Source organism: Pipistrellus hanaki (assembly GCF_964339955.1).
Source record: "Pipistrellus hanaki genome assembly, chromosome: 8".
In the NCBI taxonomy this organism is placed as follows: domain Eukaryota; kingdom Metazoa; phylum Chordata; class Mammalia; order Chiroptera; family Vespertilionidae; genus Pipistrellus; species Pipistrellus hanaki.
In genome coordinates this window covers 71,369,610-71,387,584 of record NC_140510.1, presented here as the reverse complement: position 1 = coordinate 71,387,584, position 17,975 = coordinate 71,369,610, and the positions used below count along the sequence as shown (strand labels likewise).

The following is a 17,975-nucleotide window of genomic DNA, read 5'->3' as shown; positions in this document are numbered from 1 at the left end:
GCGGGGTTTTCTTATTACAGATGCTTGGGGACCTGCAGAGCGTTGCTAGTTGAGTATTTTAGTAGAGTATTTTAAACTTTAAGGATGTTGGGAAAACTAATTATCCACATATCTGTCTCCCTTTGCAATTATATAACCTTGTTATGAAAATACTTCAATATTGTTCTGTTTTCTATTTGGCAGTTTTAATTAGGATATAATTTTTCCAGCATAAAAAGAACCTTCATATCGAAAGAAGTCCTCAAAAGTGCTCAAGTGTTTGTGTGTGTTTAAAAAAAAAATTTTTTTTTTTTTACTTTTCTGCTTTTAGACTCCAGAAAGTTTCCTCATAAAGCTGACTTCCGTTCTGGAAAAGATTTTTGTTCCCAAACATGTTGAGAATCCATTTCTTTCATCCCTTCTCTCTCTCTCTCTCTCTCTCTCTCTCTCTCTCTCTCTCTCTCTCTCTCTCTCCTCCCCCCCACCCCCTCCTTGCCTTCTTGGTAGTCGCGGGAGGAAGGAGGGGGTGGGCACAGGAAAGAGGAGAAAAGAGGGGGGAAAGAAAGGAGAGAGAGCCGCACGCCCCTGGGGCTGCGTGTGCCCTCTGCTTGTAAGTGCTTCCATCTGACTCGCACCCGCGCCTCTCTCTCCGCTCCGGACACCTCTCCCCTCGCCCGGCCACCGGGCCAGCCGGAGGAGACAAAGCCCCGGGGTGCAGGGCGGCTGTGACCGACGTGGCATGGAAAGTCTCCGCTAGGCTGGCAGCTGCGGCTCCCCGGGGAGACCAGCCCAGCCTCCGGCCGCGGCGGCTCAGCATGCCGGCGCGGGGCCATGGCTAGGGGAGGTCCCGGGCTCCCTCCTCTGCGCCCAGAGGGTTTCCTCCGGAGCATCCCCGGGCGGCGGGACGGGCTCCGCTGCGGGGGCTGCAGCCGCCTGTCCGCAGCCGGAAGGACAGAAGTCGCCGCTGCCCCCGCCCGGCCCCGCACGGTGAGCCCAATCCCGCGCAGAGTTGGCCATGGGGTGCGGGCTCCGGAAGCTGGACGACCCCGAGGACAGCAGCCCCGGGAAAATCTTCTCCACCCTGAAGAGACCGCAAGTGGAAACAAAGGCAGAAGTTGCTTACGAGTACGTGCTGCTGGACTTCACTCTGCAAGGTACCTCTCCCGCTGCGGGGCTGGCCCGGGGGCTGCGTCAGGGACCAGGGGCCGCGGGGGGCTTCTGAGTGGCGGGCTGTCCTGTGCGAAGCGCTCACCATCAGACGGGATAGTCACTCTGACAAGAGTGCTTTGTCTCTTAATCACATAGGGGAAGATTTTTTGTTGGCTGCTTTTCTGTAACATGGCTCCTAGGTGCTTTATAAAATTAGGGAAACTGCTTAGAACTATTTTTTTTTTCCATTTTTAAATCCAGTGCATGAAACAGGCTCGGTTTCCAGGCCAAATAACGGGCCTTGGTGACCGTGGGTTTGGAAAGGGCCCCGAAGGGAAAGGCGCAGGGAGGGGCTGTGGGCATGTTCCTGGCATCTGGCGGGAGGGTGCCAGCTCCGAGGAGCCCCGTGGAGGCCCCTGTGGTGACGGTGCCAGTCGCTGGTCTTCTGACCAAGCTGGACGGGGAGCTGGGACGCACAGTGAGAGGGGAGAAAAGACAGCCTTTCCTGTAAGGCTGGGCTCCCTGTTCCAGAAAGTTGGGAACAAACAAACACGCCCAGATGGCAGCCGGGGGAGGGGGGAGTGAGGAGGGGAGCGGGGCGCCCGGACCTCACGGGCACTCGGCCTCGCTCTGTCTGGAGCCCGGGGGTCCGTGCCTCTGCCCCCGGGAACCCGAGGCTCCCGCGGACCGTCTCTCACGGCGGGACACCAGCCGTGGGCGCCAGCGTCCCGCTGGCCGCTGGGGTGTGCAGACGCCCGTGTTCCCAGCTCCTCTGACAAAGTTCTGCTTTTGATTTAAGAAGCCACGCGTGGTGCCGGTGGGAGGGAGGTCTGTGCTCGGCGGACGGTCCCGTGGGGCACTGCCTCCGCGCCTTTCCCACGTAACGGCGGGCCGGGAACAGAGCATCTTTGTGCGGGGCGCAGGCAGCCCGTTCTTCTTTGTCAAAAACCCAGCCGGCAGCCGGCACGCCTCCCCCGGGCACAGCCGCGGCTGCTTTTCCACGGGCCCGTCCCTGCCCACCCGAGGCTCCGGCCGCGGAGGGAGAAATGGGAGGGAGGAATGGCCGCGTTCCCCACTTCCCTTTGGACTGGGAAAGTGAACAGTCAGTTGAGACAATGGTGAGCAAAGTAGTAACGGATCAGGTGAGCTCTGCCTGTACTTTCCCGGAGACCTCGGTGGAGACAGTGTCCGGGACGCGGTGCTGTGTTCTCCCCAGATGGTGCCTGTGGCTGGCTTTGTAGGACTCGTTTCTGTAAATCTGTGAGGCACACACATGTACTCCCGCCCCTTACACTTCAGCCTCGTCTGTTCACAGACTCCAGGCCGGAGCCATTCTGGGCCTCGCCGGAAGGTTGGCTGTGGGGTCCCCCATGGGGCCGCAGGGCTTACGGTCACCTGGAGTTCTTTCCTGATTTCCTCCCCACAGGGGTACACATCTCAGGCCGATCTGGTGCCTGCCGTCACCCTGAAAGCAGAGGGTTCTGCAGAGTGGTTAGAGCCTCTTGGGTTTGTCAGATCAGGAAGTACTTCCTCTCTGGGAAAGGAATGGGATTCCTCTTCCACACTGAGGGGTGTGGGGATGGGGTTGCAGGAGGAACAGTGTGACGCTCACACAGAGGGTACCCATGGGCAGAGTTCGCCAATGCTCACACAGTTCAGGCCCGTGTCTTCCAGCGCCCCGTCTCCAGGGTCCCTGTTCTCCCCAAGTGGCCCACATGTTTTGTTTTTGACTTTGACAGAGAAGCCAAAAGACATCAGCCCAGCTGCACAAACCACTTTGCTCCCTCTTCTCCAGCCTCCAGCTGCCACTGCAGTGCTCGGAGACAGGGTCAGGGAGGCGGGAGGCTCAGCCCTGCCTCTGGCACGGCGGCTGCCCTGGGGCTCCCGTCAGGGGGACCGCCCCAGGGCCTGCGCTCTGAGCAGTCCTCAGGAAGCACGATGGTCTGTGGCCGCTGTGCTGTGCGCTCCCAATCAGCCTGCCTCCTGCCTCATCTCCCTCTGTCTTTCCAAACACAGGCCGCAGACAGAGTGAGTCCCAGCGGGGCAAGGGGAGGACTGTCCAGGGCCCTGTTATGGGGCTGTGATTTCTTGAACAAACTTTTTCTTTTCCATTCAGGTCTCTTCTCTCTCTCTCTCTGCCCTCACACTTGGTCTTTATTATTATTTTTTTGAACCATTATTTACATCTCTGTGGAAGAAACAATGTCAGCGTTGTTAAGCAGGCAAGGCTCTAAAGTGCCAGCTCCCAGGCTCCGAATGCGGGCGCTGGCACTCACGCGCTGTGGAGTCTGTGAACGTCGCTCTGCCTCAGCCTCCTCGTCTGTAAAACGGGGCTCTCATGGTGCTGATAGAGATATGCTAAGGCAGCAGTTGGCAAACTGCGGCTCACGAGCCACATGCAGCTCTCAGCCGCGGTTTGCCGCTCTGCTGACCAATGAGTTTGCCGACCACTGACCTAGACTCTCGATTCCAATAATTTCAGTCTGTTGTTGTTCCTTGTGATTAAGCCCCTATCCCGGTGGTCGGCAAACTCATTAGTCAACAGAGCTGCATGTGGCTCTCAAGTCGCAGTTTGCCAACCGCTGTGGTAAGGGTTAAAGGAGATTGTCTACCCTGAACGGGCGCCTGGCACTTGAGTGAGCACGTAATGCAAAGGTGACTAGTCTAACTAGTAATGCAAAGGTGACTAGTCTAACTAGTATACCTCCTGATATGCCAAGTCCACCAACTGCACTGGGGAGGTTTCAGTGCACTTTGGCCATAAACTTTCTGGCTCACTGTCTAACCTAGATGTGATTGTGTATCAGCGTGTGTGAGGATGCATATAGGAGTGTGCTAAATGTACCTTATTAATGAAGAGTTAAATTAACTCTGCAAATTATCCAGAAGGTTAGTTTCCCGTCCTGTCCAATCCTAGAAAACAGCCTAAGTAACAAAGCCTGAGGGGTGCTCAGAGCGTGTGCAGCTTTGTGGTAAAAGGAGTTTCTGCAGTACTGACAGCCCACAGGACAGGGCAGCTTCCTCCTCCGAATGTGATTCAGGGGGTTGTGGGGAACATATTAAGTAACGCCTTGCTGGCCTCTAGCTTGCTTCCTTTTTATTAGAACAAGAACCTGTCCTTGCCGAAACCGGTGTGGCTCAGTGGATAGAGCGTCGGCCTGCGGACTGAAAGGTCCCGGGTTCGATTCCAGTCACGGGCATGTACCTTGGTTGTGGGCTCATCCCCAATGGGGGGTGTGCAGGAGGCAGCTGGTCGATGACTCTCTCTCATCGATGTTTCTAACTCTCTATCTCTCTCCCTTCCTCTCTGTAAAAAATCAATAAAATAAATTTTAAAAAAAGGACCTGTCCTGGTCTTATCAAACGTGGTGACAGCAGTAAATACATACGATGTATGTCTTCTGTGAAGGCGCCCTGACTTGCCTGGGGTGTGATTTCTTGACGCTATGGGGAAGCAATGGCGGTTTAGCTTTGAACAAGTAATTGGTAGACACAGAGGAGTGTTTTTAGAAGATCCCTATGGGCAGCACAATCTACAATAGCCAGAATTTGGAAACAGCCTAGGTGCCCATCAGCAGATGATTGGATCAAAAAACTATGGTACATCTACACAATGGAATACTATGCTGCCATAAAAAAAGAAGGAATTCTCATCATTTGCAGCAACCTGGATGGAGTTGGAGAGCATCATGCTGAGTGAAATAAGCCAATCAATGAAGGAGAAACACCACATGACCTCACTCATTTGTGGATAATAAAGAACATTATAAACTGATGAACCAAAAAATAGATATAGAGACAGTGAAGCAACAAGCAGACTGTCAGGTTACAGTGGGGAGGGGAGGGAGATTTGGGGGAGATAATAGATCAACTGAAGGGCTTGTATGCATGCATAGAAGTACAACCAATGGACATAAAACTCTGGGGAGGGAGGGTATGTATGGGAAGAAGGGAGGGGGGCAAAAAAAATCAAAATAAATAAATAAATAAATAAAAATAAAGCTGAAGGATTATAAATTTAAAAAAAGAAGAAGAAGAAGATCCCTATGGGATTGCGATGGGAAGAGGTGGGAGGGAGGAGGGAGGGAGGAAGGAAGGGAGCACAGTGAGGAGACTGCTTGCAGTGGTCAAGGTCAATCAGCATGGACCTGCGTGTGAGGGGCAGCAATAGGGTGGGAGGCAAGGGGCCAGTGTCACTGACAGTGGGAAGGAGGGGTGCAGCCTGCGGCTGGAGGATATGAAGGGACAGAGAGGCTGAGGAAGCCAGGGTGACTTCCCGTTCCAAGCCTGAGTCACCGTGGGAATAACGGTGCCTGTTATGGCAGGAGGGGCGTCCCAAGGAGTCGCGGGCGGTGAAAGGGCCCTTCCGTTACAGGCGTGTTGCGTGGGGGTGGCCGAGGAACGTGCTAGAGGCGTGCGGGCCACAGAAACAGGAAGGAGAGCACCCCCCTGACTGGAGGGCCCTTTAAAGAAGTGCCACCTCATCAGAGACTTAAAGGATGAGTGGGGTTTAGGCAAGAGTTTGTGTCCAGAATATATAACTATAACTACAGACGGTTCCGGAAAGGAAAGATAAACAACCCAATAGAAAATGGCCAAGGAATGTGGGCAGGTGGTCCACAAAACAGAGAGTCCGAATGGTCAACGGATACGCGAAACTGTGCTCGGCCTTGTTTTCTTTTTTGTTTGTTGTTTTTGTTTGTTTGTTTTTTAATTTTACTGATTTTTTACAGAGAGGAAGGGAGAGGGATAGAGAGTTAGAAACATTGATGAGAGAGAAACATCAACCAGCTGCCTCCTGCACACTCCTTACTGGGGATGTGCCTGAAACCAAGGTACATGCCCTTGACGGGAATTGAACCTGGGACTTTTTACACTCTATCCACTGAGCCAAACCAGCCAGGGCTCAACCTTGTTAATACTCAGAAAAATGCACGTGAAAGCCCCAGTGAGAGAGCACTCCACAGCATTCAAAATGACTGAACTGTAAAGACTGCTACCTGCAGGTGTTGGTAAACCAGGGCAGCCATGTCAGAAACGCTTTGGCTTTACCTAGTTCACTGAGCACACACCCAACAGAAACACGGGCCCGTGTGCACCCTGAGGCACACCCAAGAACGTTCATGGAAGCGCCCTTTGTAACAACCCAAGTGTGAGCAACTCAGAAACCCCAGAACAAGAGGCAGGAAACATACACCATAGGAGACTCACACGATGGAGCACCGCCCTGCAGAAGCCAGCGAACGTTGTCTGCAAAGGCCAAGACAGTAAGTCTTGTGGGCTTTACAAGCCACGTGGGCTTGGTCACACCACGCATCTCGGGCCTTGTTGTGCAGCTGTAGCACAAGCAACCAAGCAGGCCGTGGGCAGTCCTCTGCCCACCTCCGCTGTGCTGCCCCGGCGAGGGGCGAACCACTTACACAGGCGACTGTACAACAGGTGCATCTCGGAACCATCACGCCGAGTGGAGGCAGACAGACACAAAAGCACACCCCGTGTGATTTCATGTCTGTAAAGCTCAGGAGATTAGCAGAACTGAGCTATAGTGGTCCAGGCCGAGTACTTGGATAGGCAACTGGAAAGAAGAGCAAGGAAGGATGACTATCCGAGTGCAGGGAGCACCGGCAGGGAGGGGGGTTGTTGTTGGGAAGGGTGAAATGGGGAACATCTGGAGTGCCCTGTTTTCTGGTTTTTGAATGGATGGTGGTGGCCCAGGTGTGGGCAGTTTTAAGTATGTTTTGTGCATTTTTTTTTTTTTTGGTATGGTACATATCTACCCCCACCCAAAATTTTTTAAAGGTTATAAAAAAGACTATGGCCGAAACCAGTTTCGGCTCAGTAGATGGAGCGTCGGCCTGCGGACTGAAAGGTCCCAGGTTCGATTCCGGTCAAGGGCATGTACCTTGGTTGCGGGCACATCCCCAGTGGGGGTTGTGCAGGAGGCGGCCGATTGATGTCTCTTTCTCACAATTGGGGACCGCTGGCTCCTAACCATTCACCTACCTGCCCACTCACCTGATCGCCCCTAAATACTCTATCTGCCTGCCTCATCACCCCTAACCACTTGCATGCCCGCCTGATCACCCTAATCACTCACCTGCTTGCCTGATTACCCCTAACTGCTTGCCTGACTGCCTGATTGCCCCTAACTGCTTGCCTGCCTGCCTGATAGCCCCTAACTGCCTCTGCCTCGGCCCCGCCACCACGGCTTCATCCAGAAGGTCGTCTGGAAGAACATCCGGAAGGTCCTTTGGCTGTCTAGTAATTAGCATGTTACGCTTTTTTTTAATTAGATTCCCTAAGTACTTACCATAATGGTCATATCTATGCTGAGTGCTATTTATCAGATGACACGGGCCCCAAGCAGATGTTTGTTAAGATATGTTTCGAATGCCTGTTGAACTCCTTAAACGCCTGTGCATGTTGGCTGCTGCACTGCCCCCTCCTCTGGGACAGCGACCAGGTCCAGAGATCAGGGAGAGCACTGGGCTGACAAGCGCTCTGACTCGAACCCGGGACTCCGGAGAGGGCACGTCCCCCAGCCCTGAGTCCTCGATTTCTGGGGTTTCCTTCGAAGCAATGCCACCGGTGGAGACTGGCTGAGATGGTAGAGGACCCAACAGTGACTCCCCAGGAGTCCGCCGAGAAGCCAGGCGAGCAGGGCCCCCGCCCCCAGCCCCCCAGGCCGTTCTCTGTGCTGCGTCCTCTCCCAAATGCACCCAGATCTCACTCCAAGACGAAGTTGATTCCACCCAGCAGAGCTCCCCCTCACTCCTTGTCACCGCATCTGCAAAGGGGGGTTTTCCTTGTAGCATCATTCACTGGGACATGTCAAGTGCGGCCTGAAGCTAGAGCTTTCTGTCGTGAGCGTGACCTTGAACTCTCCCGAGCTGCACTCTCACTAGGCTCTTGACCACTTAACTTTTTTTTTTTTAATATATTTTATTGATTTTTCACAGAGGGGAAGAGAGAGGGATAGAGAGTTAGAAACATTGATGAGAGAGAATCATCAATCAGCTGCCTCTTGCACACCCCCCACTGGGGATGTGCCAGCAACCAAGGTACATGCCCTTGACCAGAATCAAACCCGGGACCTTTCAGTCCTCAGGCCGACGCTCTATCCACTGAGCCAAACCAGTCTCGGCGACCACTTCACTTTTTAAAACTTATTTCTTTAATTACAGTTGGCATTAAAAAAAAAAGAAAAAAGGTATTTTTTTTTACTGAATTTATCGGGGTGACATCGGTAAATAAAATAATACAGAAATCCACCATCCAGGTTTCAGGGGCGCAGTTCTGTGACACGTCACCTGTATGTTGTATTGTGTGTTCTCCTCCCAAAGTCATCTCCTTCCCTCACCGTGTATCCCCCACACCCTCTCTCCCACTTTTATGACCAGAAGAGTAACAGTTCCACAGCCCTGCCTGCGCGTCCTTCCCCTGTCGTCTCTCTCCTCGAAGGCCTAGGTCACCTGGCCAGTTGTCCCTGATGTGCTGGCCTGGCTTTTCTCATTCCCACTGGCTAACCGTGATGACTTTCCCGCCGGTCTGCAATCACGTCACCTCCTCGATCCCCTTAGGAATCGTATTTCCAGCCTGCCCTGTGACCGAGGAAAACAGGGGGCATGGGAGGGAGAGAAGGGAGGTCCCTCGTCCTTAAGGACCCCTCAGGCTACCAGCAGAGAGAGAGAGAGAGAGAGAGAGAGAGAGAGAGAGAGAGAGAGAGAGAGACAGCGCAGCCCGAAGGAGAGCGAAAGGGGAGTGGACCACAGCTCAGAGGAGCAGCCGGCTGAGGCTCAGGCGCAGGGAAGGAAGTGTGGGCCGGTGCCGGGCCTGGGAACCAGACGTGCAGGAAGGGGGGCGGGGGGTGTGGGCGGTGTGGAGCTGAGCACAGACGGAGGCCGGACGGTGGGGAGTCTTTCATGTCATGCACACGCATTTCCACTTTCTACATAAGCCATGTGATGCCCTACACACGGAACTCTTCTTTAAAACTCTGTGTACAGTTCTAAAAAGAAGTTTAGGTTAACGTTTGTCTCCTAGTCTCAACAGTTTGTCCTGTTCCATCGCTTTCCAGTTCCTTTGTTTGGAAATCGGGGTTGGGAATAAAAATACTGGAAAACGGTGAAACCCGGTGACTCACAGAGCGATGGCCGCACGGCAGGCAGAACTGGGTCACTTCACAATGAAGGCCAGCTGCTTCTCCCAGGCCGCCTCCTACTCACAGTGACAGCAGATCCGTTCCCACCCCGGAGAGGATGGGCCTCTGAGGAAGTGGGTCCATCCTGGTTCCCATGGCTGTGCCATGGAGCGCTGGCCTCTCGAGTGAGAAGCTGGCATGGACACCCGCCGAGGGTGGACTTCTGTCCCGTGGCCTGGACGTCCATGTGCGGGGAGGGGATTTCCCCTCGGCCCTCCTCCCTGTCTGCTCCTCGGCCTCCTTCCTGTCCGAGGCCAGCGGCAGCGGCAGCGGGTTTTGCTGGGGGAGGCCCGCGGCCAGCACCGCCCGTGCCCACCCCTGGGACGGATTCCAGGTGTTCTCCTGCTCAATCAGTATTCAAACGGCAGGTCTGCTTCTAGATGTGAGTTCCCGATCGTTCTCCGGAAAGTGGGAAATGCCGCTCAGAGAGCTGTCTGTAGGGTAATGCGGCCGGAACACAAGGGTGTTGTCCCCGGTAGCACCCCTTTCCCCGGACTGACGGCCGGCCGTGCGGACGGCACCTGGGGCTCCCACAGATCCGCCCCCTCCCAAGGGGGGCTGGGTGGCATTTCAGTTTTACATGTGACTTTCCTGAGCACTTAGAATTATCACTTTCTGCAAAGAGCCTCTGGATTCCTTCACTTTTTCAATTCCTTTACTCAACCATTTGTTTAAGTGCCGTCAGAAACCGTATGTTTAGCTTCCCAGAGGCAACAAAACGCGGTGGGTTAGCCCTGGTCCGGGGGCCCAGTCAGTTGGAGCATCGTACATCATACACTGAAAGGTTGCGGGTTCAATTCCTGGTCAGGGCACGTGCCTAGATTTTGAGTTCCTTCCCCAGTCAGGGCACGTATGGGAGGCAGCTAATCTTTCTCTTCCTCTCTCTCTCTCTCTCTCTCTCTCTCTCTCTCTCTCTCTCTCTCTCTCTCTCTCTTTCTCTCTTTTATTTATTTTTATTAAATTATTATCTGTGTACATATTTTAACATTGCCCCCCCCTCTCTCTCTCCTCTCTTCTCCTCTCTTCTCCTCTCCTCTCCTCTCTGTAAAATCAATAAAAACATATCCTCAGATGAAGATTAAAAAACAAAGTGAACATGGTGCTTTAGAAATGTAACTGGATGTGACAATTATTGCTTAACAAATACTATCTTAATTTTAGATTTGTGTGAATTTTATTCTTAAGAATTATGCATCTCATCTTGTTCAGAATCATAAAAACAGGTGGCTCTTCAACTTAGTATTGTTTCTCTTGTGTTTATATCTTTAATATCTATTAATGGAAATAGAAAAAAAATATCCTCTGGCCAAAACTGGTTTGGCTCAGTGGATAAAGCGTCGGCCTGCGGACTGAAAGATCCCAGGTTCGATTCTGGTCAAGGGCATGTACCTTGGTTGCGGGCACAATCCCCAGTAGGGGATGTGCAGGAGGCAGCTGATCGATGTTTCTCTCTCATCTAGGTTTCTGGCTCTCTGTCCCTCTCCCTTCCTCTCTGTAAAAATCAATATATATATATATATATATATATATATATATATATATATATATATATATATATATATATATATAATCTCCATCCATCCTCCAGTGAGGATTAACAACAAAAAAGACATAGTGGTAATAATCCTATGTCTACCAGCTCATAAAGTTACTGCTGCTTTTTTTCTGAAATAAATTTAGAAAATATATGTTTCCTACTCATTAGTATTATCACACATAGAAAGAACTCATATACGGCTCAATCTTATGGGTGTTCACATTTCTCCCTGCATTTGCTATTTCAGCCTCACCGAACCCGGAAGTCATCAGGATCCATTCCCTCCCAGACATAGTGACGAGGGTGGAGGAGTACTATCGGAAAGGCTACGTCGTCGGGGCGATCCACCCTGTCCTGCAGCCGGTGCGCCAACGGAGGCACCTGCCCGCCAGCCACCTGTACCGGGTGGTGCTGTGGCGCCTGAAGCTCAGGTGAGCTGCTGCCCACGGAGGCGGGCGCACTGCTAACGGGCCGTTTTCTTTGGCTAAAAGGACAGAAAGTCTGAGCAGCCCGATGGAAATGAGGATCAGCATGGGGCTTGGGTTCCAGGCACGTTTCCCGTGGTTAGCCTGGTGGGGGAAGGAAGCTTCCATTTCCTCCCTACAAGGCCTCCCGGGGTCGGGAGCCTGCAGACTAACAGGTCCCAGGTGAGGAAGCCCAGACAAAGGGAAGGGAAGCCGCCTGGAGACGCACGGGGAAGCCCACAGGGTAGCGCAGCTCCAATCCTCCAGGGCTGAGAGCACGCCTGGACCGGGTCTGCTCCCTCGGAGCATTTCTAACTGCCCGGGTTGTTCTACTACAGGGGCACAGACACCGTCTCTGCCTGCTGAAACGGTTCTTCCCAAGGCCTACATGCCATGTTCTGACAAATGGAATAGAGCATATATATATATATATATATATATATATATATATATATATATAGTATTGATTTCAGAGAGGAAGGGAGGGGGAGAGAGAGAAAACACCAATGATGCGAGAGATCATTGATCAGCTGCCTCCTACCCGCCCACACTGGGGATCGAGCTCACGACCCAGGCATGTGCCCTGACCAGGAATTCTGGTTCATAGGTCAACACTCAACCACTGAGCCACACCAGCTGGGCTTGTCAGCTTTTTTTTTTTTGGAGGGGGGGGGGGAGAAACGAGGTAAAAGCCGTTTATTTTAGTTTAATTTCTAACTTTTTGAAATAGTTACTTTTCCAAACAATACTGCAACCATTTTTTGCCAGACTAGCTTGTAAGTTTGAGAGTTTTCAAAGACTGTTGCTCCTTCCGGTGCTGAGAATAACCAGACCCATTTTCTTTGGTTCCCATTTCATTTTTTTAAGCCGCTCTTCAACTCTGTCAAACCCATCTCAAAGACCAAGGTAACACCTGTGTTTCCTCTTTCTAGTAACAGACTCATAACCAACCACCTTTACTCTGAAAGGGCTAAGCAGAGAAGGAAAAAATGAAATAAAAGAGGGGAAACAGGAAAGTTGAAGAAAGTGAACATTTTAGAAATGTTCTAGGTGTGCTTTTAAGGGACATGTCCTCCCTGAGTTAACTGCCCACTGACCCGTGTGCGAGGGGGGGCATGCAGGCGGCAGCCTCATCGGCATTCCCAGACAAACACGCCACCTGTCACACAGTAGGAGCACATTCCCTACTTACAAACCTTACTGACCATGCATACAGTATTTTTTCTCGTTAGCATTGCTTAAAATAGACTCAGTAGTGCCCTGACAAGGCCAGGACTAAGGAAAGGGAAAAACTCAGAGAAGAAGAAAAAAAAAACATGGGACAATATTGATCTGCATTTGAATAAGGTTTTCACTTGGGCTTTTGTATACGAGGTATACCAATCACCCAAAATCACTTCTCAGAGCGTTTGTTAAAGCAACAGACATGAAATTTTTCTGCCACATTAAATTGGACATGACTGTAACAGAGATTTCAATTAAGGAAATTTAAATGAATCAAGTGACTGTGTTTTTGGAAGTTAATAGAGATTTACATTGAAATCTGAATAAGTGAAAGCGACGGTGTTTTTCTGGTATTTTTGCCCAAGAAGATAACCGTTAGGCTTGAAATGACAAAACAAAGAAACGATTGCTTTGACCTTACTTGTTGCTCACACCTTGTCACGTGAGCAAATCAGCTTAAACTCAGCAATCGGCTGCCAGCGTCCGACCCTGAACCTTTCTCTGTTGCAGCCCGAAGCTCTCGGCAGCGCCCAGCGGACAGAGACGCCCCCGGCTGGTGATTGAGGAATGTCCTCTGACGTATGAGACGCAAGCAAACGACGTAGCAAAAGAACTGATAGAAAAGGTACTAAACGTACACCTTGTCTTCATGGGATATTGAGAAATCCTTGGTATTTCTTCTCCATCAATTTCCTTTCCTTTTTGAAAAAGAACAGGGAAGCCCTAACCGGTTTGGCTCAGTGGACAGAGCGTCGGCCTGCGGACTCAAGGATCCCAGGTTCGATTCCGGTCAAGGGCATGTACCTTGGTTGTGGGCACATCCCCAGTAAGGGGTGTGCAGGAGGCAGCTGATCGATGTTTCTAACTCTGTCCCTCTCTCTTCCTCTCTGTAAAAAATCAATAATATATTTATATTTAAAAAAAAAAAAAACAGGGAAATAATAGGTGACTTATTCTACCAGAATTTAAAACATATTGAAGTTGCCAAATTGTGCAGAGTAAAAAAATATATTACACTTTTTCATGTATAAAAACAGACATAGAGGCCAACGAAACAGAATGGAAATGCCAGAAATAAACTTATACACACAGAAGTTCCATAACAAACCTGAAGAAATAAAAGGGGAAGCAACCATGACTTAGTGCCACGGGAACGTGGGCAACTGTTCTGTAGGCAACACATGTCACAGGTTTCCAACGAGACAAAGAGGTCATTGTTAATATAAAAAATCTGAAGGGAAATGAAAGAGTAGACATAGTCAATTATGAATAGATTGAGGACTTTGAGTTTCGTCTATAGATGTAGTAAATACTAGGAAAACTAAGCTTAGAACTAAAGAATCCAGACGAACTCTGCAACAAGTGTCCTCTGGGAACGTGGTTTCAGAATCGATATGCAGGGAATAAGATGCATCCGAGCGATGTCCAATCTTGAATAGACACACAGGATCCATCAGCAGTGGCTACAGAAGGAGATAGTCACGAAGGCATTTGGCCAAAGGGTCAGCCTGACAGATTTTTTTAAAATATATTTTATTGATATTTTACAGAGAGGAAGGGAGAGGGAGAGAGAGTTAGAAACATCGATGAGAGAGAAACATCGACCAGCTGCCTCCTGCACACCCCCCACTGGGGATGTGCCCGAAACCAATGTACATGCCCTTGACCAGAATCGAACCTGGGGACCCTTCAGCCCACAGGCTGATGCTCTATCCACGGAGCCAAACCGGTTAGGGCCTAACCAGTCATGTTTAATGTGAATGTAAAAGCTGAGAAGAACTGCCACTTTAGGATTCACCGAGGAGTTACGTGGAAAGTATGGACTCCAGTGTCAGGTGAGCTTTAAGAAAAATCCATAGATTGCACCTGGCATTGGAATAATTTAGCACGGTGTTCCTGAATATTAGTTTGGTAGTAAAAATTATAAATCCTGTTTTATTTTGTGACTCAATAATTTCCTCTGTAGGAATCTATTCCAAGAGATTCATGGAGAAGGGGAAAGTCATTTCCATACAAAAATACGTTAACAAACAGCGAATAAGAGGCCAAATTCCCAATAACCGGCAAACTGAGAAGGAGGCAGTGGCCCATCAATGCAATGGAATACTTATGGTTACTGAGCGTGGAAACTATATTCACCGTCAGTCTATACCAGTGGTCGGCAAACTGCGGCTCTGTTGACAAATGAGTTTGCTGACCGCTGACCTAGAATCTCGATTCCAATAATTACATGCTGCTGTTGTTCCTTGTGTTTAAGCCCCTCTACAGTATAACCTACTTGAAACTTAAAAATGAAACACTATGTAGGTTGATTAAAATCAAGGAAAAAACTTACACTTACAAGTATCCTAAACTGATGGGGTTTCACTCTGAAGTTTTCTTTTGTGTTGCATTGGCATACTTGGGAGATTTTAGCTTTATGAATAGAAACTAAGACATTTCCTTTCAAGGAAGAAATGGCGGGACTTGCTCACGTTCCCATGGCTGTTCCCGCTGTGGGTGACCACAGCCCGTCACCGCCCGCTGACGTCCCTTCTGTGCAAGGTCACCGGCGTTCAGTGAGGCTCTCCGGAGCGGGCCTGGGGACCGGGCTTTTACAAACACCGTGCACTTACTGGGTACTGCTGCCATTCTGGGAGCTTCTTTTTTCTGGGGACAAATCCACTCCAGAACGTTTCTTTTGAAAACAAAAATGTGACGGCTAATTTAGTCTTAATGGATCACCGTCAGAGCTCTTGTTTTTGCCTCTGACTTCCTGGAGACGGTTCAAGACCCTCTTACACAGGAAAGCACTGTTATTCCAGCCATCGGGGGCGGGCTGTTCCAGAAGGAGAGGCGCTCCAGGAAGCACGCCTGGGACACGGAGCGCCGCCCGTATGCTCACAGGAGCCAGGGGTGGCCGCCAGGCGTGTGAAGAGTTGGTTGTTGAACAGCTAGGTTTTAAGGCATTTGAACATTATATCAATGTCTGCTCTGTTTTTAAAGGTAGGTTCACAAGTGTTTTTGCCCAGGATTTTTAAATAAAAATAACATTGGAAAATATCCATCTTCCAACTTAAAAAAAAAAAAATGGGGGGAAAACAAAAACAATTAACAGAGTCTATTTGTTACCAGACTTTTCCAGATGAAACTTTCTAATAATAATTTTTTAAAAAAAGGTTTCTTCGCTTTTTCACCCAAATCGACATGTAAGACTAGAGAAAGCACCGGCAGTGAGTGTCCATTTCCCTGGCACCTGGTGTAAGACAGCCTGGGATTTTGTCTAGGCTTCGAGTGCTGTTACCCGCCGGTGTTAACGTGCAGGACTAAGTCAGTAGTGTTGTGTCCTCATCATCCTTTGTCCGAGCTCGCACACCCACACGTCCTGCTCCGCCATCTTCTCCTCTTCGGCGGAGCAACAGGACAGGCGCCCCCTCTAGTGGGCACTGCCCTCTGGGCTCGCCCCCTCCTTCCTGCCATTTTGACTCTCAGAGTTGCAACCTTCATCATGACATCATGACTTCCCCTTGCCCTCCCAGGTAACATGTAAAACCATTCATGTAGCCCTAGCTGGTTTGGCTGATGGATTGAGCATTGGCCTGCAGACTGAAGGGTCCCCAGTTGGATTCCAGTCAAAGGCACATGCCCACAAGCCTCAGTAGGGGGCATGCAGGAGGCAGCCAATCAATGATTCCCTCTCATCATTGATGTTTCTGTCTCTCTCTCCCTCTCCCTTCCTCTCTGAAATCAATAAATCCTATCCAATAAAAGGCAATATGTAAATTAACCGTCCCTCCATCACAAACACGGCAGTGCCCATAGCCACAAGATGGCGACGCCCAGTCCTTTCAGCCCCACCAGAGTTCCCCAGGACCTGAGGGGTGGCTGCTGAGAGCGGGCCGTTCTTTCCCGGACAGAGGAAGCTAATCATGATATTGGCCCAGGCAGGCGGCCGTGGCGTCAGGGTACAAGCAGTCAGAAGGTCTCCTCAGACGGGGTGTGTGTGTTGGGTCTATGCATTATGTCCACACATCGGTCAAGGATCTGCCTGTTAGCATTCTTCTTTACCCACATCAAACAACGAACTGTCAAATGTTATTTTTTAACGACTGCATATCTTTTTGCTTTTTAGTTAATGTCTTTTGTATTCATTCATATGTGTTTGGTAATGTTATTTTCGAGGATTTCTTGGAATGGCTTTTCATTTTGCCTCAACTAGAGAGCCCATTGGTTAAAAGGCCTGCAGAAATCATGCTATAGAATTCCTAGTTCTTCCCAGATAGTAACCTTTTAAAGAAAAACGGAACTCCTGCTTTCGTTCTTTCTAACTTGTCTGAACTGTTTGAGGAAGTCACAGTAATAGTGTCACAGGTTGCCGGTTTGCTAATGAGTAAGTCTTCAGTCACCAGCAGATTCCTTGTTCTAGTGCAGTGGTCGGCAAACTTATTAGTCAACAGCACAACGATTGACATTTCTCTTGAGAGCCAAATGTTACTTAAACTTCTTCTAACGCCACTTCCTCAAAATAGACTCGCCCAGGCCGTGGTATTTTGTGGAAGAGCCACAGTCAAGGGTCCAAAGAGCCACATGTGGCTTTCGAGCCGCCGTTTGCCGGCCACGGTTCTAATGGATTTCCTCAACGCGCCTAAAGGCTAATTGGCAATCAGTGGACATGAAATTCCTGTGTTGTTCCACCGTCTCTTTTGAAACCTCAGGTCAATGAAGCTTCCAAGCGAGGAAGGAGGTTTGTGGGGCTCCTCGCCCAGCACTCTGCGCCCCTCTGCAACGGGACGGCCCTCCACGGAGACGGGGAGCCGGCCCTGCCCGGGCGCCACTCCCCCGTGGAGAATGGGCGACGCTGGAGCGAAGGCCCCCTCGGCGGGCAGCCCTGGGAGAGCGGGGCGGAGGCCGAAGCCCACCCGGACGGCAGGCCATGCCCGCGGGAGCCCCCCGGCGGCCCCGGGGCCACCGCCCCAGCCACGGGAGAAGGTAACAGGCACGATGAGGAGGAACAGCCGCTGTGCGGTTAAACCTGGCAGAGTACGTGGTTGGTTTCTGTTGTTCACTCTCACCTAAGGATATTTTTTCCATTGATTTTGGGTTTTTTTGTTTTGTTTTGTTTTTGGCAGGGGGGTTTCCAAATATATTTTATTGATTTTTTACAGAGAGGAAGAGAGAGGGACAGGGAGTTAGAAACATTGATGAGAGAGAAACATCGATCAGCCGCCTCTTGCACACCCCCTACTGGGGATGTTCCTGCAACCAAGGTACATGCCCTTGACCGGAATCGAACCTGGGACCCTTCAGTCTGCAGGCTGACGCTCTATCCACTGAGCCAAACCGGTTTTGGCTGATTTTGTTTTTGAGAGAGAGAGAGGGAGGGAGGGAGAGAGAGAAACACTGATGTGAGAGAGACACCTCGATTAATTGCCTCTCACATGTG

At 50.5% G+C, this 17,975-nt stretch overlaps 1 protein-coding gene across 1 annotated transcript in view; it reads left to right on the top strand.

Moving 5' to 3' along the window:
- Positions 1-489: 489 nt before the first annotated feature.
- RFTN2 (raftlin family member 2) overlaps positions 490-17,975 on the top strand; it is a 39,578-nt gene continuing 22,092 nt past the window's right edge. The window contains exons 1-4 of the mRNA XM_084893146.1: positions 490-1,133; positions 11,113-11,296; positions 13,064-13,178; positions 17,248-17,521. Of these exons, the coding sequence (XP_084749272.1) occupies positions 995-1,133; positions 11,113-11,296; positions 13,064-13,178; positions 17,248-17,521 (712 nt within the window). The 5' untranslated portion in view covers positions 490-994. The remainder of the gene's footprint in view (positions 1,134-11,112; positions 11,297-13,063; positions 13,179-17,247; positions 17,522-17,975) is intronic.